The sequence below is a fragment of the Netta rufina genome, assembly GCF_964035555.1.
Source record: "Netta rufina genome assembly, chromosome: 1".
Classification (NCBI taxonomy): domain Eukaryota; kingdom Metazoa; phylum Chordata; class Aves; order Anseriformes; family Anatidae; genus Netta; species Netta rufina.
The window spans coordinates 57566655-57594414 of record NC_140123.1 but is presented as its reverse complement, the minus strand read 5'-3'; the positions used below and the strand labels follow the sequence as shown (position 1 = coordinate 57594414).

The following is a 27760-nucleotide window of genomic DNA, read 5'->3' as shown; positions in this document are numbered from 1 at the left end:
TAGAAGAGCCCTGTTGTTATGGACCTCTCAGACCATGAGAGCACAGAATTTCAGTGTGCTCAGACCTTATGTCTGGGTAGCTCCAAACAGTATGCAGGATCCCTTGTCTTGATTCACTTGTCTCTTAATTTCCAACTACTATTCTTCCCCAGAGACAGTAATTGAGTCATGCTGGCATATTTTAGAGCCTTTTCTCCCAGATAAACAGCACAAATGTAGTGTGGTGGTCAAATGGTGAGGAAGGGCATGAAGAGAGGACAAGGGGATAGTCTCAGTGTACGCAAGGAAGAGACACAACACCCTGCTAGGCTGAGAGACCTGGCTTTGTTCAGCCTGAAGGGAAAATTAGGGGTGGGTCTAATGGCTATCCTGTACTACCTAAAAAGAATGTTATAGAGAAGAAGCCAGAGGTACACTGCAAAAATGATCAGAGACAACTACCAGCTTCAGTAGGAGTAATTCCAGTTATATATATGAAAAAAAAAAAAAAAAAGAAAAAAAAAAGAAAAAAAAAAAAAAAGAGGTAAGGAGGTAAGGAGGAAAGTATGGAAGGAAGGAAGGAAGGAAGGAAGGAAGGAAGGAAGGAAGGAAGGAAGGAAGGAAGGAAGGAAGGAAGGAAGGAAGGAAGGAAGGAAGGAAGGGAGGGAGGGAGGGAGGGAGGGAGGGAGGGAGGGAGGGAGGGAGGGAGGGAGGGAGGGAGGGAGGGAGGGAGGAAGGAAGGAAGGAAGGAAGGAAGGAAGGAAGGAAGGAAGGAAGGAAGGAAGGAAGGAAGGAAGGAAGGAAGGAAGGAAGGAAGGAAGGAAGGAAGGAAGGAAGGAATAATCCAACCCAAATAATTCTGGAATTCCACTGTAACCACTGCAGTCTGTGTTTGGTATTGTTGGGTGGCATAAGTACATGAAAGGGGAATCTGATATTTTATATTAGCCTTTTGCTGAGTGTTTATACTCACAGGGTTTTTTATTATTTATTTACAGAGTGGCATGGATATAATTTGTTAAGAAATAATAAAATGAATTTAAATTCACTTTCATGTGAGTAAATTCTAACAAGAAAAAAAGCAAAAGAAATATTTTCACTATGAAAAAAAAAATAAACTTTTGTACTCTGCTCTTCACTGTGACAGTGGTTAAATCACTTGACATTTAGCTCACTCCTCTCTTTGCTCTACACCTGTGTAGCAGTATTTCCCTTACATCACAGAGCTATTATAAGAATGAACATATCAATTTCTGAAGTACATCTATGGAGCAATGACATCTTGACAGCCTCTATCTTCCTTTCTCACTGAACTTATTTCAGATCACCTAATAGCTACCAGGGTAATATCAGTGGCTATGAGTGTAAAAAAATCCCATGACTTTCAAGCCTCCAAAGTTTGAAGGGTGTCAGCTGAATCTGGGTCTTCTAAACCCATCCAGTTTTCAGGATCCTGCATTGTTTGGTTACCCAATGCAGTATTTCAGATGATTATGTCACATCTGTTGACATACCCAATCTTTAAAGCTGACCACCATTAAGGAGGACACCCATGGAAGCCACAGGCTTCTCTGCTCACCTAGCACTGACCACTGATTGTACAACAGTTATTGTACAACTGCACAACTGATGAACTGCAAACAGTTCATCAGTCAATTGCCAGTTAACCCATGGGTAATTGTTTGAATATTACTTGGTAGTTGTATGTCTTAGGCTGGGCCTCTCACTGCTTCAAAATGAAAAGGGTTTGCCCTGCCAATCTACACTGTCACTGGAGTGCTTTTTCTAATGTTTTTTGTTGTTGTGTTGTTGTTGTGTTTTTTTCAGTGTCTATAGCTTTTTCTTACAGCTATCATAAAAGGCGGAAGCCCAGATTAGTAGGTTTAATAATAAAAATGCAACTCAGAGTTGAAACATCACAATTCAACAAGACAGACACAAAAACTCATGGGGAAAAAAAAAAAAAAAAAGTATGGAAAAAATACAATGTTGAAGACGTTTGCTACTTTAATGTTGAGAAGCAAAAGGCAGTAATCTGTAAAAGACCTTGATGGAGTTGTTATATAACAAGCAGAAAAATAAATCCCTTTAATGTCTGTTTGTTGGTGTGTAAATAAAAACACCGGTATGTGAAATTTGTAGAGTTAGCATATAACTTATGGAAAACTTAACAAATGCTATCAAGTGGATGAAAAGTAGTTTAAATGCATTATTGGTATTGTTGCTCCATAAGATACTGCTAGGTTGGAGTATGGAAAATCTGAGGAATTGATTGAACCCATCCAGTGAATCCCAATTTATATCTTCAATTAACATAATTACAACAACATTCTGTAATATACTGCAAAAGTGTAAGTTTATGCAGCCTCTCTAGCATTCCTCATAGGTGGAGTTTTGACTCACAAATTTAAATGACTTGTTTTTTCATCAGTCTTTCAGAAATTACGGATGCAAATACCATGTGCATTAGCAACATAATGCACTGAATGACAACTTGATTCATTTGAAATATTAGAACAAAGAGAAAATGATTATTAAAATTGTGACTGACTTTAGGAATCTGTAATACTTGACATTCAACTGAGAGCCCTGTTCTCAAAAAGCAGAAAATATCTCCCCAGGCAAATGCCACGTATAACCTCTACCACCCATTGGTCATGGCTAATAACCTGCCCATCATAACGGAGGACAAAAGGCTTCCACACAATAGAGCAGCCAGGCTCTAAAGCTTTCCCAGGAAGCCTCACGCAGCGTTGCTAGACAGACTTGTGAGAAAGAGAAGTAGCGTTAGGTTACACTAAATATCACCAGGCTGTTGGGCCTAAAGAGCCCAGTTCTGAATCTGCTTTACAAACACAGCTCCTGTTGGCTTCAGCAGGAGCTCAGCAGGGAACAACCTGCAGACCAAAGAGAAGGGCTCATTGGCAAAACAGCTCTTTAAAAAGTGATCTCTTTACTACTTTGCTGGAATCTCTCTTTTCCTCTTGGTCTGCATTGCTTTGTAGTTCACAAGCTATTTTCACTGGTGGATTTTGGTGCATGCAGAGCCTTCTTACTCAATCCATTCAATCCTAGTGCCAAACCATTTATCTATGAAATATTTGTAAACAGAGATGCCTTTTGGGATGCAAGGATTATAGTTTCAATTGCAGTGGATTTGATGGTTGCAAATGAATTGGGAGGGAAGGGGGTGGAGAAGAAATCTTGAAAAGGCAGATCCATGTTTGCTCACTATTCATGTAAACTCTGAACTATTGCTGTTAACCAAAGTATGAAAAATATTATTTCTGTACTGTAATCGTGTTTTTCTACAGCTGAAATGTACTAAGGACATAAGCAGAATAACATTTGTAAGTAGAGGCAATACCTTATACCATCATATGTAATCTAATTTTCTAGCTATACTGGTTAATCTAACAAAAATTCTGCACCTACCTACAAACCTTGTCACATGAAATTAACAGAAAGGGACTGCAAAATTTCCATTAACAATTTCCAAGCCAAATTCTCAAACATGGTCTCCAGGAAGAAGAGCCAGAAAGTCAATGTTCTCTGCTTCCTTTCTTCTCGGTCTGCTGTCCTGTGCTCAGACACACCGATTGCTCCAGCACTATCACAGAGTCATCCTCTGCTGGCTCACAGAGGATGCCCCCTTAGAGTCAGTGGGCCCAAACTTTTTGAAGTCAGTCTCACTGTTGCAACCTCTTCTCTTTCTCTTTGTGCATCTCACCTTCTTCCTACAGCTACCTTTTCTTTTCAGTCCTCCCTCCACCTCCAGATCCCTCCCACCACTTTCTCTTCACCTCCTTTCAGATATAGGATCCTCAGCTCCCACTGGACCTATCTTGGAAGCTCAGAGTCTCCTTTTTGTGCCACCTTATGTTCAACAGTGGGAACCTTTGTCCCCGAAATCCAAATATTAGGCTGGGAGTAAGAGCACATTCCAGTTGTCACTCATCTATCACAGTTCTGCTCAGTACTTTTCTCCAGGCTTCAAAGTAAATAAATGACAAGTATCAGTCATGGGAAGAGTTACAAACACTAGTATGTTCTGGAAGCCACCATTAAAAAATGCTCACATTTAATATCAAAACACCTCAGGAGGAAGTACAAGGGGAGTTAAAAAAGTAGGCTGACTGCACACAGAGCCCTCATACTGCTGAAAGAATTGCTTGTTGCAGCAGAGGTGGTAAAGCTCTGCATGGACATTACCACACAAGCTGGGCTTGCCTCTCTAGACAACAGGGGACTTGAAGTTTTTTCACAGACAATTACAAACTGAATCTGAAATTTTATGATGTCCAAAGAATCATTTTATTAATCTTCCCAAAAGAAAACTGACTGCCTTCAAGTATGTTAATCTGACCTCTAAAATCAGGAACACACTGTACTGAGTGGTGAGGAGAAAATATTTTGTTTGACGTGACAGAAACCCCGAGTCTGCCTATGTCTCAGCCACACCAAGTCAGGCTGGTTTGGTTTTCTACCTCTACTCACCACCAGCCGGCACTGCAAAACACTTCTCTTGATGGCCACTGTCGTTTTTCCATTGTTCCCTGAGCTCCAGATAATGGTCTATTTTCGGAGGGGCAGACCTCCAAGAATTTCAGATGTTTGCAAAGGGGAGCTGTGGATACGACATACTATTCTTATTCGATACCTTTTTGCAAGCAACAAAACATTTAACTCCCTATTGCCTCATGTGTGCAGCTGTCTGTTGAATAATCCCTGAATCTAAATACAAAGTGGAAGGGGAGGAAAGCATAATCATTAAATCAGAGTAACCAATATATTCTCTCATTTTATTATGACAGTATTTCTCCCATTTTTCCTTTCAGTTAACTTAATGTCCTGTAAAGGCTCTTTAAAGGAAGGATTTACACACTGTAGTGGGCATGAGGAAAGATGAGATTTAACACCACAGCTTTTAAATACAAAACTTGAGACTGTGGTAAATCTTCAAATGATTGGTTGATCTTGTAAGACACCGTTCAAAGCTGCAATTGAAAGACATCGGAAATATTCATTACACATCCCACAGATATAATACTGAGACTTGTGGCTGTTATTACTGCTGACAATTTAGCACATAAAAGTCAAGAAAGCATCAGAAATACATTTCTTCTGTGTATAAAACTAACAACAAGATGAATTTAGCAATTCTTTAGGGATGAAATCTGATATTTTAACTTTCTCTAAAAATATAATTCATGCAGGTACTGGCAGCTGCTAACATGGAAATTATTGAAAAGAGAACAAGCTACAGAAGAGCTGATACTGTTGCCCCCATGCAACTCTTTTTCAGACAGACAGTTTGGAAGGTCTGATTTTCATCCTGCCTTTCCTCATTGCCTTATACAACGTGATGTTCAAACTAGGGAAATTAGAAAGCACCTCTAAGTCAAATAGTGTCTGAAATCTGCCCACAAATTGGTTCTCCTTGTCCAACCTAAATTTCATAGCCCACAGAATAACAGTGTCATTCTTGCACAAGTGATCAAAAGTTAGCAGGAGCTCATCCAGGAAGGGATGATGGTAAACTACATCAGCAGCCATAATGTAGTCAAAGTGACACGAAGCTCTGGGAAAGTTCTTTTCCAGATCAATGCCCCAAGACAACTCCTTCACACAAGGCCGGTGCTTGCTTTTCAGTTTTGTATTTTGGAGAACGTTATGCTGAAGGTTTCCCAGCAGTTCTGGCAAATCAGTGGCAGTCACAAGTGCACCTGTGAAACGGAGAAAACAAATGTAATCTTTGAATATACTCCAATATTGAGTAAAAGCCCATTCTCAAAACACACAGCACGAGGAACTGATTTTAGTTGGTAGCTCTCACTGGGGGAAACAGAACACTGTAACAGCTCCCAGTAGCTCTTAGACATCATGCTTAAAATAAATATTTGGTTTACAGTAGTTATACTCTACAGATTGCCATCTAAATGCAGCTGGGCATGGTTGTGGAGAAATCAAATACTATCTGTGTCTTGATATCATTTTGGTTAGAAGTACGGTGAGAGATTAGGGATTGAAGATTGCCAGTTACTAACTCCAGAATGAACATGAGATCTAGGTATTGCCTCAGGTTCTTTCCCTTCAACAAAAAAAGAAGCTTTCTCAGACTATTGAAAGCTAAAATTCAGTTAAAATGCAGGACTTGCTGATTTGGATTACTCTACACAAAGATCAGGCTGCTATGAGAGAAAATGCAACAGTGTCTGTAGCAGAAAACTCAAGGATCAGTTGCTCAAAGGCAATGCTGAACACAAATGCAAAGGAAGTGAGCTGGCATCAAAGAGATGTTCGATCAATGGAAGGTGATGCATTGGTCATGCCTGCATCTGGCTTCATCCTGTTGCCTCTGACATCTTGTCAGGTCACTAATTTCTTATTTTGGTCCCCTGCTTGACATTGCTAATGGCAACATCATCTACAGGGACCTGCCTTTACTGCACCCATGAATTTACAGTTTTACAGCCGAAAATAACAGAACAGGTTTCCAAGCAACCCTGCTGGAATTCACTTTTTCTTTCTCTTAGATTTCAAACAGTTGTGTTTTAGAGGAACTGAGCCCTCCAGTATTCATATTAGAGGTGTTTCCAAGAGCACAGGAGCAATGATATATACTCACCCAATAAACTGGCTACTATGGAGACCAACCCAGTTCCAGCTCCAATTTCAATCACATTTTTGTCAACCAAATTGTATTGTTTAGAATTGGTTTCCAAAAAATAACACAGAACAAGAGCCTGCAGGGGAGGGAATCCATGAATATACTGAACAAATAAATGAAATAAAAACCTTCACTAAATATGCACAGTAATTTATAAGCATGCAAAAAATGTTTTGTAATTTCATGCCTTCTCAAATGAGCAATATTCATTCAAACCTTGTCCTGAAAGGATCACGACTCACTATGATCTTTGAGCTCTATAGGCTGACAAAATAAATGCTACTACATGCTTCAATATAGGCTTGCAAAGCATTACAGCCAGAAGGAATGACTGCAATTATCTAATCTGTCACGCTGCATAACATGAGCTGTAAAATTCCAGTCAGCAATTCCTGCTTATAACTGCACTTACTTCTGGTTGAGTTAAAACGTGTCCTTCACAAAGACTTCTTGATATAGGTACTGCTTGTGAGAGAAAATCCACAAGTCTTGATAGACTTTTCCAATAGGTAATTATTACTAACAATAATTAATTACCATAATGATTCAAAAGGGGCCAATAGATTTACCCCTATGCTTTCAGTTCAGTTTTAATGTGTGCTTTGTTAAGCATAACAAATCTTTCTAGCAAACAAAACCACTTAGCACTCTACAACTGATTCCTTACATATGCATTCATAAACTGTGATTAAGAATCTTCTCCAGCTTTTCTGTCCTGTCTCACACTGACCAGTGTAGAAATACCAATCACTACTTTCATTCCTCTCACAAAGATAGTTTCCAGCTTCTCCCACTTATTGTTTCCCACACTTGGAAAATTTCATAGTCTCCATTGACAAATATGTGTTTTGGTTGCCACATCATCTGTCAGTACAGATGACCACTTGGGAAGACAACTATAAGTGGTTCAGTTTGGCACTCCAAAATTAAGCTCTTAAACAGAATATTTCTTATTCTTTAACAGAATAAGAAATAGAAGGAAAGCAGCAGAAGGAATATTGATTCAGTAAGTGTTAGAAATTCAAACTTTTTGCTTTCCGCCTCAACTCAGACCAAAAATCAATGTCTTTTATATGAACTTGCAGATATCTCGTAATCAGCAAAGCTGTGAAATAGAAATAAGCTTGTGAGCACAAGGTTCCTACAAATTGTATCTGATGATTGCCTGACTTTCTAAAACACATCCTATTAAGATTTCTTGTTAGTTCCATATATTAGGAATACCATTTTTTCTCTCAGTGTCTTGCCATATTCTGCTGTTACAGAACCTATGTAACCCAACTTCCTTTCCATGAATCATGCAGAAGCTTTATTTTCCTTAAAGTTTCTGCCTTCTTGACACATCTGGTTGACATTTTTCAGATTTCAAATAGTTCAGGGTGGAAGAGGAAGGGAGAATTTGAAGAGACAGAGAGGGATTGCCTTCCTTCCACAGCAAAACTAACTAAACTTTCACAGAAAAAAAAAAAATAAAAATAAAATAAAAATAAACATAAAACATGCTTTTCATGCTTTTCAGTACAGCCCTTGAGAGGCTGTACTGAATGAGAATGTTTGACAGTCAGCCAACCTTGCCTTGAAGACATGCACTAAGGCTGCTAAGAGATACTGTGTAAATGACTTGTCCAGTTCTGCTAAGAGAAGGAAAAGTGTTTGGAATTCAAAGCAGCAGTTTATGCTAACTCTTTGGCTGAATTATGGCCATACTTCTCAAAAATAGTACAGTGTCACAGGCTGATACTGTAGGGACATCAATGAAGCCTCTTGGGTTTTAGTCCCCTCCATCTTACAGGAGCTCCCAGAGATCCTTCCCATTTCAGAGTTCTCTGACTACTACAAGTGTCAATAGTGTATCACGGCACCTCCCTGGCTGCAGCAGTTTTTTTTCACTCTTAATTCTTCTAAATTAGCTATTCAAAGACTATTAGCTGTATTGCACCTGTTCAAAACCTTAGAGAATGTTCTTTCTGTGGTAGATATGTTGATAGTTCTTATATCTTTAAGGTCCCCTCCAAACTAAATCATTCTACGATTCTATGATATCAAGAGCCATGAGTGATATTTCCTGAAGACAAGGGTTCACTCCCACACAGATGTCTTGCTGTTTATGAAAATGGAAGCTCTGAGTGAATCTCTTCCCATGGCCACCTATTCACAGGGTAAATTTGTTTTTCATGTGAGTAGGTCGAATAGCTTGTGTGAGTGTTAATACCTTGTGAGCTCACATCACAACTGTTTCTGCAACCTAGATCTGCTTGCTATATAGCCAAATATTTAAGAAATGTTCAGAAATGTAATTATCTCAGGACCACCATATTTCCTTCAAAGTTTGCTTCTAATTGGCCAGAGGGATCAAAAGTTTTTGGCAGAAGAGGGAAGGGACATCAGAGCACACATCTAATGTGACAGGGGCACAACCAAGAAATAATCATTTAAGCTTTGAGAACCAAGAATACACAGGAAACCAAGAATACATGGGAAACAAGGCTAAATTCGGGTTTGGGGGCTGCAGAATGGAGACAGAGAAAGCTTAGAATCTTTTCCTTGGTTTCACGACATGCAACAAAACATTTATCATGAAAAATAAATAAATAAATAAATAAAAATTACTAGAATACTCCAAAACTGAAAAATAACAATACAATGTAAATTTTGTACCGATGGCCAGACAACTGCCCCGTAACAGTCAGTGGCTTCTGTAATCCTTATCTCATGGCCAGCAAAGTGAAAGCCTTCCCAGGCCTTATGAGTTATAACAGTAGGAAAAAAACGTCTTCTCATGATTTCTGCAACTATCTGTTCATCTTCTTTTTCCCCTGAAAGCACAAAAACAAAAGGTCAAATGGACTGAGAGGGCTGATAATGAAACTACCAATTTATATTTAAAAGCTGATCTGGAAGCAGGAATTTGAATTATGTTCGTGAATAAAAATGCATTGTACCATTAATGTTTAACATGATACATGGGAAGTCTCCTGAATTCCAATTGAAGTTTACAGTTTATGACTACATAAAGCAATCTTTTCCTGTTTTGCTGAAGAAGCCAAGTTCAGAAAAAGTGAAGAAAAGAAGTGGAATGTTACCATATATTGCTTTCCAATTCAGCAATCCAACAGAAATTCTTTTAACTTTTTTCCATTTTAAGAACAGCCAGCCACCTGAATATTTATTCTCATGGTCTCATGTGCCTGCACTTTATTATTATTATTATTATTATTATTATTATCCATATCCATTTATTGTTCATTTTCCCCACATTATGGTTCTTTTTGACAGTAAACAAAAGGAACCACAATATCATTTAAAAGTCTGTCACAAGATCCTAGCAACACAAATTATGACAGACAGGAGAAAAAGCACTACTGTTGTCAGGAAAGCTTATCCACCCACCCCAAACGGAGCCTTGTAAAAGGGATTCTTTCCAGTTGGCTTGATATCCTGAATGCCATCCTTGTTGCTATGTGAAGGATATTTATGATAGCTAACATAATCCAGGACAACTCTTTTACAGGAGAGGATTCATTCGTTTTTAGCTAAATACCAAGCCAGCTTCAGTTTTGCCATCATCCCACAAAGCCACACCACCACAATGTTGTAAATAACATGTAAATGAAGCTCTCCAAAGCATTTTCTTAACAAACTATAGAATCGTTCCAAGTTTTCATAGTAAATTTGCTTTCACAGCCAAATACGATCTCTTGGCAAATTAGCTAAAGCAAAACATGTTTACAAGCTGCACCTCCTAGAAAGCATGCTAGAGATTTGACAACTGGGTTACCATCTTTTCCAAACCAGAGTTCCTTTATCAAGCCCCCAGTTACCATTCAAATCACAGATATCAACATCCGGATAACGTAGCACAGAAACAGCAGACGCACTGGCTATTAAAATTAAAACATTTGATTTATCATCAGCATAAAAAACCTTGGTCTACCATCCATCAGTAAATTTATAGAAACCACTCAGTATGGCATGGATGGCAGCTGTTGGCACTACAGATGATTCCACTCATTTTCTTCCCCCTCAAATCACTGTAGTCATGAGACATAATCCAGTGCTGTCATTTGCTCTGCCATATGTTTTGGTATTTTTATTGCCATAACCATTGAAGAGAGACAACTCTCTCTCTCACCCTCTTTCCTGGAAGTTTTGGGTTTTCTTGTGTGTCTTTGTTTGTTTGTTTTTGTTTTTTAATAAATAAATAAAGCGATGGTATTCCGATAAATGACTGGAAAAAAATACTAGTCATGGGATACAGCAAAATTAAAAATAAGATTATATATATACTACTAGAAAGAATGTTATACAATATAATTTTATAAAGGTAACATAAATAGCCTTAACATTGAAACTATGATATTTTAAGATGTCAGGAACTAAGTAGTATGTGGCCAGCACATTACATCTTCTGCAAGCCTTTAATGTTGAGAGAAAGTGCATATGTCATTGTGCCTGCCAGCAGGAAACTATACAAACATGAGTGAAGTGCCAGAGAAATGCTGCTCTGGGGCCAAATTCATCTTTTCTTACGAAAAAATAATATGAGTTTTTCTTATTACAAATATCATAAGTGTATTTAATTTACCATCCTGTGTCCAGGCATACTAGATCTAGACTGCTTTTAATCTTCTCTGACTGCTTAGAGCAGTCTGATCTTGTTCTGTGATCAGCACTAGCTATGAAAGTAAAAAGCTATTTCTTCTCTTACCTCTCAATTTTTTTTTTTTTTTTTTGATTCTTCTTCCATTTACATCTGTTTTGGATTCAGTTTTATTGAGAAACCCTAACTTATTAAGCCTCAACTTACAAAGCTCCTGCTAAAAGATCTATAAAACTTTAGAATTATTACAGCTACCCCTCTAGTGTTCAATAAATATTTCCCGTTTATTTTTTTTTATACTGTCAGTAATCTTTCTACTTAAGGTTTCCACAGCACTTACACTATTAAGAGTTTGTAAGCCACTGCTCCCTACTCAGGATAAGCTGTCCACACTCCCAAAAGAAGACTCCCAAATCCACAAATTAATAGCATCACTTAAACCTTTGGTCATCTTATTCCTTTGGTATTTCCACAGGTGAGATATCTGGAGAAGTTTATGTAACAGTTACAATTCCTCCTCCTGTATTCCCCCTCCCTTTTTTTTTTCCTTCCCTTCAGGAAGATATTACAAGAAGGGCTGGAAAATGAGGACCCAAGAAACTACAGGCCTTGTTTGTCTGACCTCAGTGTCAGGGAAGCTCATGGAGCAGATGATCCTGAGTGCCATTACGCAGCACTTCCAGGGCAAGCAGGCAATCAGGCTCAGTCAGCATGGGTTTATCAAAAGCAGGTCCTGCTTGTTGAACCTAATCTCCTTCTGTGACAAGATGACATCTCAGTGGATGAGGGAAAGGCTGTGGATGTGGTCTACCTAGACTTCAGTATGGCTTTTGACACCGTTTCACACAGCATTCTCCTTGAGAAACTGGCTGCTCATGGCTTGGACTGGCATATGCTTTGTTGGGTTAAAAACTGGCTGGATAGCCAGGCCCAAGGAGTCGTGGTGAATGGAGTTAAATGCAGTTGGAAGCCGGTCACCAGTGGTGTCCCCCGGGCTCATATTTGAACCAGTTCTCTGCAGTATCTTTATCAATGATCTGGACAAGGGGATTGAGTGCACCCTCAGTAAGCTTGCACACGACACCAAGTTAGGCACAAGGGTTGATATGCTTGAGGGTAAGAAGGCTCTGCAGAGGAATGTGGATGGGCTGGACTGATTGGCTGAGGTCAACTTCATGAGGTTCAACAAGGCCTAGTACAAGGTCCTGCACTTGGGGCACAACAACCCCAGGCAATGATGCAGGCTGTAAAGCTGCCCAGCAGAAAGGAACCTGGGTATATTGGTCAATAGTCAGATGAGTATGAGCCAGCAGTGTGCTCAGGTAGCCAAGAAGGCTAAGAGCATCCTGGCTTGTATCAGAAATAACATGGCCAGCAGGACTATCGACCAACCGATGTCATCTACCTGGACTTCTCTAAGGCCTTTGACATGGTTTCACATGACATCCTGGTCTCCAGATTGGAGAGAGATGGATTTCATGGGTGGACCATTCAGTGGGTAAGGAATTGGCTTGAAAATCACACACAGAGAGTGGTGATCAATGACTCTATGTCCAAGTGGAGGCTGGTGATGAGCGGTGTCCCTCAGGTGTCTGTCCTGGGACCAGTACTGTTTAATATTTTTATCAATGATGTAGACAGTGGCATTGAGTGCACCCTCAGCAAGTTCGCAGATGAAACCAAGCTGAGTGGTGTGGTTGATGAAGAAGGAAGGGACGCCATCCAAAGGGACCTGGGCAAGCTTGAGAATTGGGCCCACGTGAACCTAATGAGGCTCAACAAGTCTAAATGCAGGATGCTGCACCTGGGCAAGGGCAATCCCAGACACGAGCACAGACTGGAGAAGAACTCATTGAGAGCAGCCCTGCAGAGAAGGACTTGGGGGTTCTGGTGGATGAAAAGCTCGACTTGAGTTGAAGTGCACGCTTGCAGCCTGGAAGGCCAACTGTATTCTGGGCTGCATCAACAGAGGAGTGGTCAGCAGGGTGAGGGAAGTGATTGTTCTCCTCTACTCTGCCCTTGTGAGGCCTCATTTGGGAATAATGTGTCCAGGTCTGGAGGCCCCAGCACAAGAAGGATGTGGAGCTGTTAGAATGGGCCCAGAGGAGGGCCACAAAGATGATCAAGAGCCTGGAGCACCTCTCCTATGAAGAAAGGCTGAGAGAGCTAGTGACATGCAACCTACAGAAGAAAAGGCTCCGGGGTGACCTCTTTGCAGCTTTTCAGTACTTAAAGGGGACTTAAAATAAAAAAAATGGAGAGCAACTCTTTGCTCAATCATATAGTGACAGGAAAAAGGGGAACGTTTTTAAACTAAAAGTAGGGAGATTTAGATTAAAGGTTAGGAGGAAATTCTTCACTGTGAGAGTGGTGAGGCACTGGAACAGGTTCCCCAGAGAAGTTGTGGATGCCCCACCCCTAGAGATGTTCAAAGCCAGGTTAAAAGAGGCCCTGAGCAACCCAATCTAGTGGATGGCATCCCTGCTTATGGCAGGGGGTATGGAACTAGATGATCTTTAAGGTCCCTTCCAATCTGAGCCATTCTATGATTCGATGACAAGGGAAATGTTTGTCCCCTTGTAGTCAGCTCTGGTAGGGCCTTACCTCAAATACTGTGCTTAGTTTTGGGCCCCTCACTATGAGAAGCACATCGAGGTGCTGGAGTGTGTCTAAAGAAGGGCAATGAAGCTGGTGAAGTGCCTACAGAACAAGTCTTATGAGGAGTGGCTGGGAGCTGGGGTTGTATAGCTTGGATAAGAGAAGTCTCAGGGGAAACATTATTGTACTCTACAGCTACCTTAAATGAAGTTGTAGAGAGGTGGGAACTGGGATCTTCTCTCAAGCACCATGTGATAAAATGAGAGGCAATGTTTTCAAGTGGCACCAGGGGAGGTTAGGGTTGGATATTAGGAGAAATTTCTCCATGGAAAGGGCTGTTAGGCATTGGAATAGGCTGCCCGGGGAAGTGGTTGAGTCACCACCGCTGGAGGTTTTCAAGAAACTTAGATTTAGAAACTTAGATTTAGAACTTAGTGGCATCGTTTAATGGTAGACTTTAGTACTAGGTTAAAGGTTGGACTAGATGATCTTAGAGGCCTTTTCCAACCTGAATAATTCCACAATACTATTCTGGAAAATCAAAAAGAGTATTTGTTTCATCAGAGACATATGGAAGACAGGCCCTCATGAGAAATTTAATCAGGACCAGGAGACTAATTACAAAATCTTTAGTTGGATTTGGTTACTTTCACATAAGTCTCCCTTCACACTCCAAAAAGCATTCTTCTATTTTCTGCATTTTTTGTATAACTGCTTGCAGAGCAGTCATAACAGAAAAATAACAAACTAGCAGAACATGTTTTGTGAAAGAAGAAAATTGTTATCAGTGTAGGCAGAATCCAAGTACAATGAAGTCTTTTAATACCTGTAAACATTGAGAACGTTCTGCTGGTTCTACTTTGACCAAACTTGGTACTAGATGTAAATAGCAGATAGGAAGTTACTCTCCTGGAATTGTTCATCTGTGTTAGTCCTTATTCACTTGTTCAGGAAGGTAACTGGAGTAATGACTCAATGATTTTAATGATATTTAAAGATTGCAAGAGCTGAGTCATCAGTGGAAAAGGTCAGATGAGAAAAGGAGCCTTTTCTGACCCAGCTCCCAATTTCCAGCAATATTACTCGAGCACCCATAACAAAATATTGGAATATAAAAGTCAGCTAGGACTGGTTCCTTCCTTCTTCATTTACCTGGATTTGAGTGGGTTGCCCTCACTCTTCCATTGTGATTTGGAGAGGCACAGTGTTTATAGAGGCACTGTATAAACATAGAATGATTTTCTTCAGTCTATTCATCTCTTTGCTTATGAATATAAGCACAGAAACCACTGGAATTCCACCTATTTACATTTAGAAGAGACAGTTTGACCCTATTCATTTAACACAGGGAGACTCAGATAATTTTTCTTAATGAAACAAATAGCACACCTCTGGCCTTGAATTGTTCAATTGTTCTTGTTCACAAAGAAATTCCTGTCTATAGATGCCCCAAATCCTTCTTGAAACAGGATCTGAACTTCATAGTTTCATAAGACTTTCTGCCTAATAGGCTAATGACTTAGAGAGTCCTTGAAAATATTTCAGGTATGTTTATCATAGAAGTCTAATGTCTTTGGAGCGTGTTCTTTGAACACCCTTGATTTTCAGTTGATATGAGGGCAGAAGGAGAATCTCACACTGTTGACATACAATCTTGCGCTACATCAAAGACACCATTAAGAAAACAGTGTAAACATCATTCTCAAAGGCAAAGCAATCATCATTATTATAACCGAAATGTGAACATAGTTTTCCAAAGAGACATAATAAATCATGTGGAAGACGGGAGTTCTGAAGTTAGTGGCAGGTTGGTTACAGAAATGCGTGACAAGCCTCAGAATCTCATGCAGGGAACCAGAGAATTTTGCTGACACATTCAAATGTCAGACAAAATGTTTCATACTTGCAGAAAAACTAAAGAAAGAAAAGGACATGATTTTTGCTGAAACTGAGATGGAGAAGCGGGGAAGGGAATGCAGAGAGAGACAACAAAAATGTAGTCTAGGTCAGAATGAAAGAAGCTGCAAATTACAGTATCTTTTTCTTTATCAATGAAGGAAATTACAAGAATGGGCCTTAGGCTAACTTTATCTGAACACTGTTTACTTGGAATGAGTAGAAATAGTACTTGTTTAGAAATATGGTACGTAATCATCTATTCTGTTTACACCACTTTTACATAAAAATTGTACTTGGGTAGTACACGGCTCCATTAGGAAACAGTAATCTTAAAATTCAGTTTACAAATGGTACCCTCCATCAATTATTAGCATATGTTAAATCTCCGCATAAAGAATGATACTTAATTTAATGCATTCTGCACTGAATAAAAAGGAAGCAAAGGCAACACCATTAAATGGTACTTAAAATGCAGGAAAAGCAGCAAAGACAAAGGGGCCGAATTAGAATTAAATATATATTGATACCATTTGTCTAGATATCTGAATTACAATGTGGCTTTAAAACAAATGGAAGTAAAGTGACATTTCCATATGGAAGCTGTGAAGACTATACTAGCAGTCAATATCTCAATTCTCCAACTCACTCACAAATAGCGCACAGAGCATCAAAACATCCTCTGAGTACTTTGTTAATGGATTAGGACAGCATTAATCTGTAAACGAATAGTTTCTTCCAGTGAGTTACCAAAAACAATTTACAGAGGGGAAAAATCATAGATTAGTTTATTTTAAGTGCTGGCCTGACCCTATATACTTTCTTAAGGTCAAATGGTGTCACAGCCCAAGGTGGTAAGTGTGTATGCAAAGGAAATAAGACCCAACCATCTTCTGCTTCTCTCCTGCTTTGATGGATCCTCTCCAACTGGCAAAAGGAATGAAATCCAAGCCTTCAGCATGAACTTGACCTGACAAAGTTCAGCCCTACAGCAACACATTCTCCCCCTCTTCAGAAGCAATATGCTCTCACCTGTAGAGATCAGATTTAAGATTTAGCATTTTGAACTGTATTTAACAAGTATCTTGACAACCTTGTATCAACAGCTGTGATTAACCACATACATGGTTACTCTAAGACTTCTCAGCAATTGTCTCTGAGTTTGATGAACACAGGAGGATACCTGCACTGACATACCTGGTACAAAGTACCAGGAATTCATGGTAGCCAGGCTTCCTCAGAACTCTCCAGCATGGACACACACAGCTGGAGACATCCAAAGTAAAAATTCCAGATGTATTTCATATATATAGCATATACATTACATGTGTGTGTGCACATATATGTTACATGAATATATAAAAATATAAAATAGCTATCTATATATCCCAGTGCCAAGAAGGCACCCACAGAAAGATCAGTAAGAGCAGAACTGCAACTAGTTCCACAACTGTAAGAGATGACTGGAGAAGAGTAACCTCATTATAATGATGGGAAACCTCAAAATGTAGCCCTGTGAATTCATCTTGGTATTTCCAATGGCTCAGAAGAACTTTACCCCAAATGTACACTAGCTCCCACATCTAAGGGGCTCTGAAGCCTCCTATTTTTTACTGAGCTACTGATATCTCAGGATCAAAGCCCTGGTCTCATAAACATTACAGATAGCTCCATGGAAACATACACAGTCCTGAATCACAGAACAGTCCCCAAATTCCAGGTGACAGCACTTAAGTATCTTCATTTCCTTCCATCTATTTCACTCCATTCCATTGAAGCCTAAGGACCCTTAAAGGAAAGAGACAGGAGGGAAATTTAACCATGCCCTTGACTTTTCTTAAGTCAGATGTAACCTTGACCTTTCTAAGAACATAAAGCAAAGTACTGTTCCAGAAGATTCACTTATCTAAACTATATTATTATTTTTTTCCTGTTTTCATCCCTACTTACAAAGACAGCAATGATCGGGTAACTGAGTATAGGTATTCCAGTACGTTCATTCCATGCTCAACCTGCTGAAGTGATGGCAATGACAAGGTATATTATATCGATTAATCTGAGGTATTACGTCAGTGTAATATAATGCTTGAAACTTCATACTTTGAAATGCAGAAATACAAAACTGCCACCCACGGGCAGCCTCATCTCAGCCAAGAGAGAAAATGCACTTTGTACATGGAGACAAGAACAGGAGAGGGGTATACTCTCTAGGAGCTAGTCTATGTATTTATCCAGGTTTGAGAGGTGCCTTTTCAACATGAAATTTACACCACTGATATCCCAGCCTCATGTAAGTCACAGGACATCTAAAGCCATTAGAAGGCTGCAAATAGAAGTACTGTAGGCAGACTCATGAACACATAATGAATTCAAATGTGCTGAGTACTTCCCTTATTACTTAACCGTGTTTGTCCATCATCAAAAACATCTTCAGGTCTATGGTCAGCAGCTATTTACTTGATAAAGATAAGTAAATGATTTCCCTTTGGCTACAGAAGCAGGCTGTTTTCTTAAGTTGCATGGTTTAACATATATTATAAAAGGCTGACAATTTCCTAATAGGTAGGAAGGATCTGGATGAGTAATTTAGATACCATAAACTGTTGTCTAACCTAACCTTCCACATCTCTTACCTTGCCTTTTCAAAATGGCTTTGTGCAGTTGGAGTTCCTATTTTCTTCCAAAAACATGCCAGAAGACTCCATATACCATGGACAGTGGAAGAGAAAGGACTCCAGCAAAATACCTGCCAATTTTCCCCAGCAATAACTCTGGGTTTCTAAAAAATTTCTTTGAAGAAAGAGCTGAAAGTAACCTAAAAATATCAATGCATGAAAACATATGACATTTTTGTGAGGTAGTTGAGAAATATTTTATTTATTGTTGAAACACAACTACTATTAAGGGGAAAGATGTGAAAACCAAAGATGGGCACATGGCTGAGAGGGAAGAATATATTACAGATTTCTCTAAACGGTTGATTCATGCTTTGATTACTTGAGCGTTGCCACCAACTTCTGTTCTACCCACAGACATGAAAGTTTCTGTTAAAGTTTACTAATGCCTTCATTATAAGCGGGTTTACTTGCTGGGGGAAAAGAAAAGGAACAGAGAAGTTTTAAATCGAATTACTATAGCTCGTGTTTACTGTACTATGTGAATGCTGTTACTTTCAGACAAAAGAGCTTATAGACAAGTTTCTGGAAGATAGCAAAAGTGTGAATTTATTGAAAAGGTATTTTTAACATCATAGAATCATTGAATATCCCAAGTTGGAAGGGACCCACAAGAATCATTGAGTCCAACTCATGAGTCCCCAAAGGACCACCCAAAAAAATCAGACCATGTGTCTGAAAGCATTGTCCAAACTGAACTCCACCAGGCTTGGTGCTGTGACCACTGTCCTGGGAAGCCTGTTTCAGTGCCCAACCACCCTCTTGGTGAAGAACCTTTTCTGATATACATCCTGACCCCCCTCTGCCCCAGCTCCATGCCGTTCCCTCGGGTCCTGTCGCTGTCCCCAGAGAGCAGAGCTCAGCGCCTGCCCCTCTGCTCCCCTCGTGAGGGAGCTGCAGGCCGCCATGAGGCCTCCCCTCAGCCTGCTCTGCTCTGGGCTGAACAAACCAAGGGATTTCAGCTGCTCTTCATATACCTTGCCCTCTAGACCCTTCACCATCTTTGTAGACCTCCTTTGGACACTCTCTAACAATTTTATGTCTTTCTTATACTGGAGCACACAAAACTGCACACCGAACTTGAGGTGAGACCACACCAGCACAGAGCAGAGAGGGACAATCCCTTCCCTTGACAGGCTAGCAATGCCGTGTTTGATGCACCCCAGGATGTGGCTGGCCCTCATGGCTGCCAGGGCACTCTGCTGGCTCATAAAAAAAAAAATAGTTAACTAATGGTGTTACTTCCAAACATACTACACATATATATATACATATATACATACACACATACACACACATGTGTGTATATATATAAATGTTTTTTGATATTAGAATTAGAGATTTTGTTTGTTTGTTCAATACAGATATATAGTTTAAAGCTAAAAAAAGAGGGGGATGAAAGAAGGGAAGGTAGGTAGTAGTAAAAAAGTCCTTAAACATAATATAAATAGGCTGACTTTTTAACCAGCACTGTTAATTGCAAAGTCCTCTATATAAAGAATGGTTTAGCATTTGAAGCACTCAAAAAAAAAAAAAAAAAAAAAAAAAAAAAAAAAGAGAAATTGAGTTTTGGGCCTTCTTCAGAAGGATTCGAATTCACACCTGGCTACCCTGCAGAATCAGATGGATCCCCTTCCTTCCACCACCATTAAAGGTGGGCCATAATGAAAAGAAGACTGCAAGATTCATGGACAGAAGGACCACAAACAAGAAAAAGCCCAGCTACAAACTGGACACTCAGCTGTGAAAAAGCAGGCTTGGGCTCTATGCTCTGCTCTCAGGATGTTTTTCCTATTTCATAGCAAAGTCTTTGAAGTCAGTGGAAAATGGTCAGCAAAAGTGGAAGAGAAAGTGTCCTTAGAAGTAACCCAGGAAGTGGGAACAAGACACTAAGTCACTCCCTCTTCCCAGCTGAATATCTTAACTTCTAAGTTACAGGGTTAAGCTGCTTCTCACTTGCCTCAATTCCAACCATGTCCCATTTAAGGCATCTTTCTGGACTTTACCCAGAGACTTGAACTGATGGCAGGAACTGCCATCAATGAGGACATCTGTCAAGCAGGGGGAGGAGACGGAGCATGTCTTTTATAAAACGCTGGAAGATATGTGAAGGTTACCAGGTCAGCATTTTCTCAGATATTTATGGATTAAAAACTGGGCCCCAGCCAAGTGAAGTGAGACGAAGTATCAAGGACAAGTACGCCTTGCAAACTCTCTCTCCTCCTTTTGTCTCAGATATAAAATTATTCTGGGGTGAATGCGAATAATACAACTGTTGCAAAGTAATTCAGGTTCCCAAGAAATGAAGGAGGCAATGGTAGAATCTGATCTCAGAAAAGTTTAGCCAAGGAGAGTAAAAGCTAGTGATCTCAAGAGAAATTGTGAGAGGAATGAAGAGAAAAGAGGCATCTAATGATGTAGGTGTGATGGAGAACAGACTGGATAAAGGCACCAGGAATGATCAGACTGGGTGAGGACCTATCTGTAAATTGGGAACTGGTAGTAATAGGAACCATGTGCAGGAATAAGGAATTGTAACCTAAAGAACTTGTGACAAGCCAATTGAGATAACAGAAGATGGCTGGGAAGGGCAGTGAATAAAAAGGGGGTAGGGATATAGCAAATACAAAGAGCTCAGACTCTGAACATGCAGAGAAAGTGAACAAGAATCACAAAAAAAAAAAAAAAAAACAGATTAAGACTGGATAGGTTAAGTTAATAAAATGGAAATGGAGAATGTGGAAGAAGAAAAGAAGGAAAACAAGGAAGGCACAGGCTGAATGACTGAACAGGTAAGTGTCCATGCAGCAGGTTCAACACATTTCCCTCCAACACCTGGAATGGAATATGCCAAAGCCTGGTGTCAGATTAAACTGTGAAACTGAAAAAATGTCCCATTTTCCACTGATGTCTCCTCATTTTCTTCAACTTTTGAACTTTTGTTAAACAAAGAAGAGAACAACCCGCTATTGCTATCAACACTGATAGCTATACTGATGTTACTGATGGCTGAACAGAATACATTTCTGCGTTTGATCTAAAGATTCTGCACTACCAACTGATTTTGCATTCATTGATCTGATAACCCCTAACTCAAGTTATTTTAATAGTTCAACAGCTTAAGAAATGACATGCAGACTCACTTCTCACTGTCCTAAATCCTGCATGAAGGAAGTATCAATACTACAATTCTGAAAGCCAAGCATGCAGAAGCATAGCAATACCTGTGCAACTTTAACTCGGCCTCTTGTGTACTATAGAATACGTAATGGCAGTCATCAATATTTCAGTCTTTAATAGTTTGGCCTTAAATATTTATACCTTTAGATATTTATTCCCCCAGCAATCATGCGTCATTGCATAGAATCAGCTTGAGCATTTCGTTCGAGTCAGGATAACATAATAGCAAGGGGAATTGCATTAAAAAATTATCCAGAGTAAGGCACTTGAACAAGGCTTTGTGTAACTGCAATCCATACCAAACCCTATCAGCCACCTTCTTGTGTGATGTCAGCTTTCCAGAGAATGTCACAATCAGGGGGACTTAATTTTCTTAGCACTTCAGTCATAAGATGTGTAAAGACTCAGGAAAAAGCAAACAGAAAGCCCTGCAGACAGCAACAGAAACTTTCTGGAAGAAAGGACTTCCCTTGCCAATGTACGTGAAAGAGTTGTTCTGGAAAAAGTAACATTTATAGAGCAAATTTTTTTAAAAATTGCAAATCAGTCCAATCAACTCTCTTCTACTATTTTTTTAAATCATTTCAAGACTTACAGCACATGACAGTTACACTTTCTAAATACAGTGGGCTTATTCAGAGTATACGTATTAAATTCAAATTTGCCTCTTAACATCATAAGAATTTCAAATTAGGATGATGTTCCTTCCCTACATTTTTTCTTTAGAAGCATGAGTTTCAGCTTTATTTGCATTATCTTCTCAGGTCTCCAATGACATACTGCTCTGATAAAAAATTGATTTAATTTTGTTTACAAGTCAACAGGATCAATGCTTTCATTTTTCAAAGCTTAGTTTTTCCAGTTTTACAGGCACATTAACCATTATGAAATACGGAAATATCTTAACATGTATTTTTGTGTTTAATTCTATTCAGTTCAGAATATATTCATTTTTTTGTACTTTTATTATTCAAAAGTAAATACGTCTAGGTAAACATGTGTTGCTCTTCAAAAAACAAACCAACTTTCATTTCAGTAAGCAAATAACTAGTTCTAAGCACCGCAGTTATGCCCAAAATTTCTTTTTTCTCTGCCTGAAGGAAATTAAATATATACTAATAGAAGTCCTCTTTCAAGGAATCAACACTTTTCAAAAAATTTACTACTCGTTCTTAATATTTGAAGACCAAAGAGCAAAAGCCAGATCACTCAGGTTTAGAAAGAGCAACTTTTTTGTTGGCAGGGGAGATGAGGGGGGTCACAGACAAAATAGTGAGGGTCATCACTACAACACTGTCTCTTAAGGCCCCCAGGACCACCTTGCTTCGCTGAATAGCTGAGCCCCAAAAGCTTAGCTCTACTTGACCAGGAAACAGCTGAGATCTTAATAATAATTACAAAAAAAAAAAAAAAAAACACCCTTCTTTGGCATTCAGCTGTAGCATAACTAGATCCCATCCCAAAACAATACACTCTTGCCCTAAATTTTTTCTAATCCTGGTCACCACTAAGGATGCGATTACTCATGGTGCTTCAGCATCTTCAAAATACGCAGCCATGAACTCACTTAAGAAAAAAGCTGCTAACTGTCCCTGAAGTTATTTGAAGATTAGCCTTGGGGCTGTCAAGATGGAAACTGAACATGTAATAACTGATTCCACCTAACTGCCACTCCACAAACAAACCTCTTCTGAATAGCCTGATCGTAGCCACAGCTTCACTCCCTGGAACTTGTCATGGGCAAATAGCTGGGGCAAGTTGCCAGTCACTGATAGAAACTGCCAGGACCAAAGTATGCTGGCACAGCAGATATTTACTACATAGCTAGAATACTACAACAGCGCTATCTATTGCATTTTCTGTACAAGTGCCATAAACACAATTCTTCAGGAAAAATGAATGAGAAGATAGCTTGTCAGCAAGATGCCTTGTTCCTTCTACTTAGCTAAGTATACCAAGAAAATATAGTGAAGTAATAATGACTTTACCTGCTTGTCCTTCTGTTTTTCTTATTAGTTCATTATGTAGATTATGTTGTGATGATGTCAAATCCATAATATGCCACAAGACATGGGACAGAAAAACAGAAGCCTGCGTACCTGGTAAAAATGAATTAAAATATTTTAGTTTATTTTATTTTCCCACATACCACTTCACACACACAGTTTATATTTGTTATGCTATAATTTGCTTATATTAACATATAGAAACATAAATATCCGTATTCAAAGCATAAAAGAGCCAGAAGTTACAAACAAGTTTAACTGCTCTCCCCTTAGAGAGGGGGAAAAAGTGAGTAAATTCAGAGGGGGATTGCATGCTTTGATAAAACTGTTTTTATGAGATTTTAACATTAGAACGAAATTAAGTCAAGTTAGTAAGCTTATAATTGTTTGAATGGGAAGGTAGCAACAAATACCTGAAGAAGAAAAATTACACTGATCTTGAATTAACTAGCCTGGAAGGGAAGGAAACAACCAGTTAATAAAAGTGGCACATGAAAATAAGTAGGAAGCAGGAGCTGTTAGCAACATGCAAAACAGAATGCATATGTGCCTGTGTATAAATAGACACAAGACTTACATACTCAGTAGAAAAAAAAATAATAGGGAAAGAATGTCACAAGGCAAAACTTAAAAAGTTGCAATACATTATGATAGCAAAAAAGAACAACGTAATTTTCAGCATCTGCAGAACAGCAAAAAAAAAAAAAAAAAAACTCAAATTCTTGACATTTTACTACCACAAAAACACAGTTGACAGAAAAAAAAAAAAAAAAAAAAAACAAGATCAAAAAAAAGGTGTTCTGAAAAATTTTAAGTCCTACACTGTAATATGGAAATTTGACTGATTTTTGCAGGACTGATTACAGGGAGAATACAGTTAATAGTGAAAAGATACAAGTAAATAAGGCAAACAGTCAATAATTATATACAGAATAAATAAAAAATAAATAAAAATTTATTTATATATATATATATATATATAAAATAAAATAGTAAGAACATAGGCTGAATATCAAGGACACTTCCTCACAGTGCAAAGCCTTAGATAGACCTACCTCTCAAATCACGGGATGAAACTGAACAGTAGAGAACAACCCTGTCTTGTTAGGGAGGACATACGATACTCTGTTGACTTTACCCTACAAAAGGCATCCAGGTTTCACCTTATCACTGTAGTGCCAGCAGCCATTAACCTATCTGAAGGTGAAAAAATAACTTATCTGGTTTCTACACATTACTATGGCATGTAAATACAATAGAGTATGCTTGTTTTAAGTCCATCTATGAACTTAACAATAGCAACAATATTATGTGGGAAAAAGACAAATTCGGTAGAATTCAAAATCCTTGTATCCATATTAAGAATAGCAAATAGCATTAGAAACCAGTGGGACATAAAGCAGTAAATGTTACAGACATTCATCAGCTTGTCATCTACCTTGGAACTATATAAAATCAAATTTTCTTCCCATTATAAGATAAAAATAATGGGTTAATAATCAGTCCCTTTGTATTTCTGAAGTACAAGCAATGTAACAGTATAAAATCACCTTTAAAGGAACACTTTTGTTTTTGATGGGTTCTATAGGAGGTTTTTTTTTTTTTTCCTTTCTAAAATTACCCTTTAAGGTACACTCAAGTACACAACCTGTCTGCCTTGGCATATTAATTCAGGAGTACTGCCAGCAACTAAAAGCCCACAGGTACAGAAGAGCTCAGTTAATGACTTATACAAAGGTAAAATGTTACAAAGTAATTTAGAGCCAAAAGAACAAGGCAAGTCACATCTACTGTATTTCAGTCAACATTACCTGAATCTCTCCCACTAGCTTTCCAATGATAGCACTCAAAACAAACCAAAAACCAAAAATCCTTACTTGCCAGGTAGTTTTCTTCCCAGTTAGCTGCCAGGCAGTCCCTGATAGAAAAGCTCTAAAGCGTGTGGTACATATTGCCAACATCCCCACACCAGTAGCAGTAATAAATCCTGACAGCTGCAGCAGGAACACAAAGTGGGCACAGGGCACCATGGCTCTCTGACGTAAGGGGACAGAAGATTTCATAACAGCAACAGGTATCTAGTCAAGGGAGCTCCAACCAATAAAGTAACCAACTTCCACTTGATTTTTTTTTTTTTTTTGTGAAAACAAGACAGTTGCACAGTGTTGGTAACCTCTCATTGCCACTAAAAAGTAACTGAAGAGCAAAAAGTAATTCTTCAGAGACAAAGGCTTCTTCAAAGCACAAAAGGGCAACTTACCAACCAGCCCGGTGGGAATCTGTGGATACATAACCAAGCACTCTCAAAAGAATCTGAAACTGCAACAAGGTACAAAACCTGAAAAGTTGTAGTCCATTATAAAGCCAAATATTTGATGTATAGACAGCTGTAAATGTACATAAATACACATGCATCACTCCTCTCTTGTATATACAAGATGTAGATTTGCTCAACAGATTGCAGCCAGTTACTGCCACTAGAACAGAGGTGTCCTTAAGACCTCTCTTATTTTAGATTGTCTTATCAATACAGGACAGGAGCTCTCTTACTTTACCCATTTTTTTAGTAAAATTGGACTCCAACATCAACTGGGGTTTCTAGGTGCCATTGAAAAATAATTATTGTATAAGAATACTGAACAAGACTTAGAGAACTGAAGGTCTCTGTATTTTATCACACTCACCAAAAGAAAATAATGGGAGCTCTTCCACATTTAGAAGCTATCAAACTGTAGTGGGTTTACGTGGCAAGGTTTTGGTAGCAGGGAGCCATAGGGGTGGTTTCTGTGAGAAAGATCTAGAAGCTGCCCCATGTTTGGGAAGGGCCCCATTGTTTTCCAGATCCGAGCCAATAAGCGATGTTGTTTTTCGCCTCTGTGAGAGCATATTTAAGACAGGGAAAAAACGCTGCGCCACACAGCAGCCGGGAGAGTGAGAGGAGCGAGGAACAGCCTTGCGCCAAGGTCAGTGTAGAAGGAGGGGGAGAGGTGCTCCAGGCGCCGGAGCAGAAGTCCCCTGCAGCCTGTGGTGAGGACCATGGTGAAGCAGGATGTCCCCCTGCAGCCCATGGAGTACCACGGTGAGGACCATGGTGAAGCAGGATGTCCCCCTGCAGCCCATGGAGTACCACGGTGGAGCAGGGTTCCACGCTGCAGCCCGTGGAGGAGACCACGGTGGAGCAGGTGGCCCTGCACCGACGGAGGCTGCCGCCTGTGGAAGACCCCTGCCGGAGCAGATTCCGGGCCAGACCTGTAGCCCGTGGAGAGGAGCCCACGCAGGAGCAGGTGACCCGGCAGGAGCTGCTGCCCGTAGGGGAGCCAGGTTGGAGCAGTTTTCTCCTGAGGGATGGACCCCGTGGTACGGACCCATATCTGGGGCAGTTCTGGAAGAGCTGCTGCCTGTGGGAAGCCCACGCCGGATCAGTTCATCAAGGACTGCATCCCGTGGGTGGGACCCCACAGCACAGGGGACGAGAGTGACCGAGAAGGAGCGGCAGAGAAGAAGTGCTGTAGACTGACCATAACCCCCATTCCCCGTTCCCCTGCGCCGCTCGGGGGGAGGAGGTGGAAGAGGGTGGATGGGGGGAAGGTGCTTTTGGTTTTTTTGTTCTTTGTTTTCTCACTTCTCTCGCTTGTTAGTTGTAGGCAATAAATCTTACTATCTCCTTATGCCGAGTCTGTTTTGCCCGTTACAATAATTATTGCGTGATTTTCTCGTCCTTATCTCAATCCTTGAGCCCTTTTCACATATTTTCTCCCCATTCCTCTTTGAGGAGGGGGAGTGAGAGAGCGGCTGTGGTGGAGCTCGGCTGCCCACTCGAGCGGAACCACGACAGTCTTTTTTGGCGCCCACCAAGGCCTGCTCTACCTTTTAAAGTAACATTCAGCAATGCCTGAGTGATCTGTGAAACAATGCTGTAAATCAGTTGTCCAGACAAAGAAATCACTTCAAATGTGATCATTTTTTTACAAAAGTGCTATCAAAAGGGATATTTTGGATAAAAGAGATATTCTGAGCCTAACAAATAGTTTCTCTCACAAATGAATCCAACATGAGTGCTGCAGCCAGTGGATCTGTATGCTGGATTCTTGAAGCACAAGCAAGATGAATGTTTCCCAGGAAGCAGCCCCCGCACTGTTATTACAAACCTCCTCAC

The 27760-nt window shown here is 39.7% G+C and overlaps 1 protein-coding gene across 1 annotated transcript; it reads right to left on the bottom strand.

The window, feature by feature from the left end:
* Window positions 1-4877: 4877 nt before the first annotated feature.
* On the bottom strand, window positions 4878-25563 carry LOC311210274 (protein-lysine methyltransferase METTL21E-like). The gene is made up of 6 exons (XM_084288101.1): window positions 25482-25563; window positions 24018-24056; window positions 23587-23697; window positions 9308-9465; window positions 6608-6725; window positions 4878-5705 (listed from the first exon to the last, which is right to left on the bottom strand). The coding sequence occupies exons 3-6, from the start codon at window positions 23651-23653 to the stop codon at window positions 5281-5283; spliced, it is 768 nt and encodes a 255-aa protein (XP_084144227.1). The 5' UTR covers window positions 23654-23697; window positions 24018-24056; window positions 25482-25563; the 3' UTR covers window positions 4878-5280.
* Between the last annotated feature and the right edge of the window lie 2197 nt (window positions 25564-27760).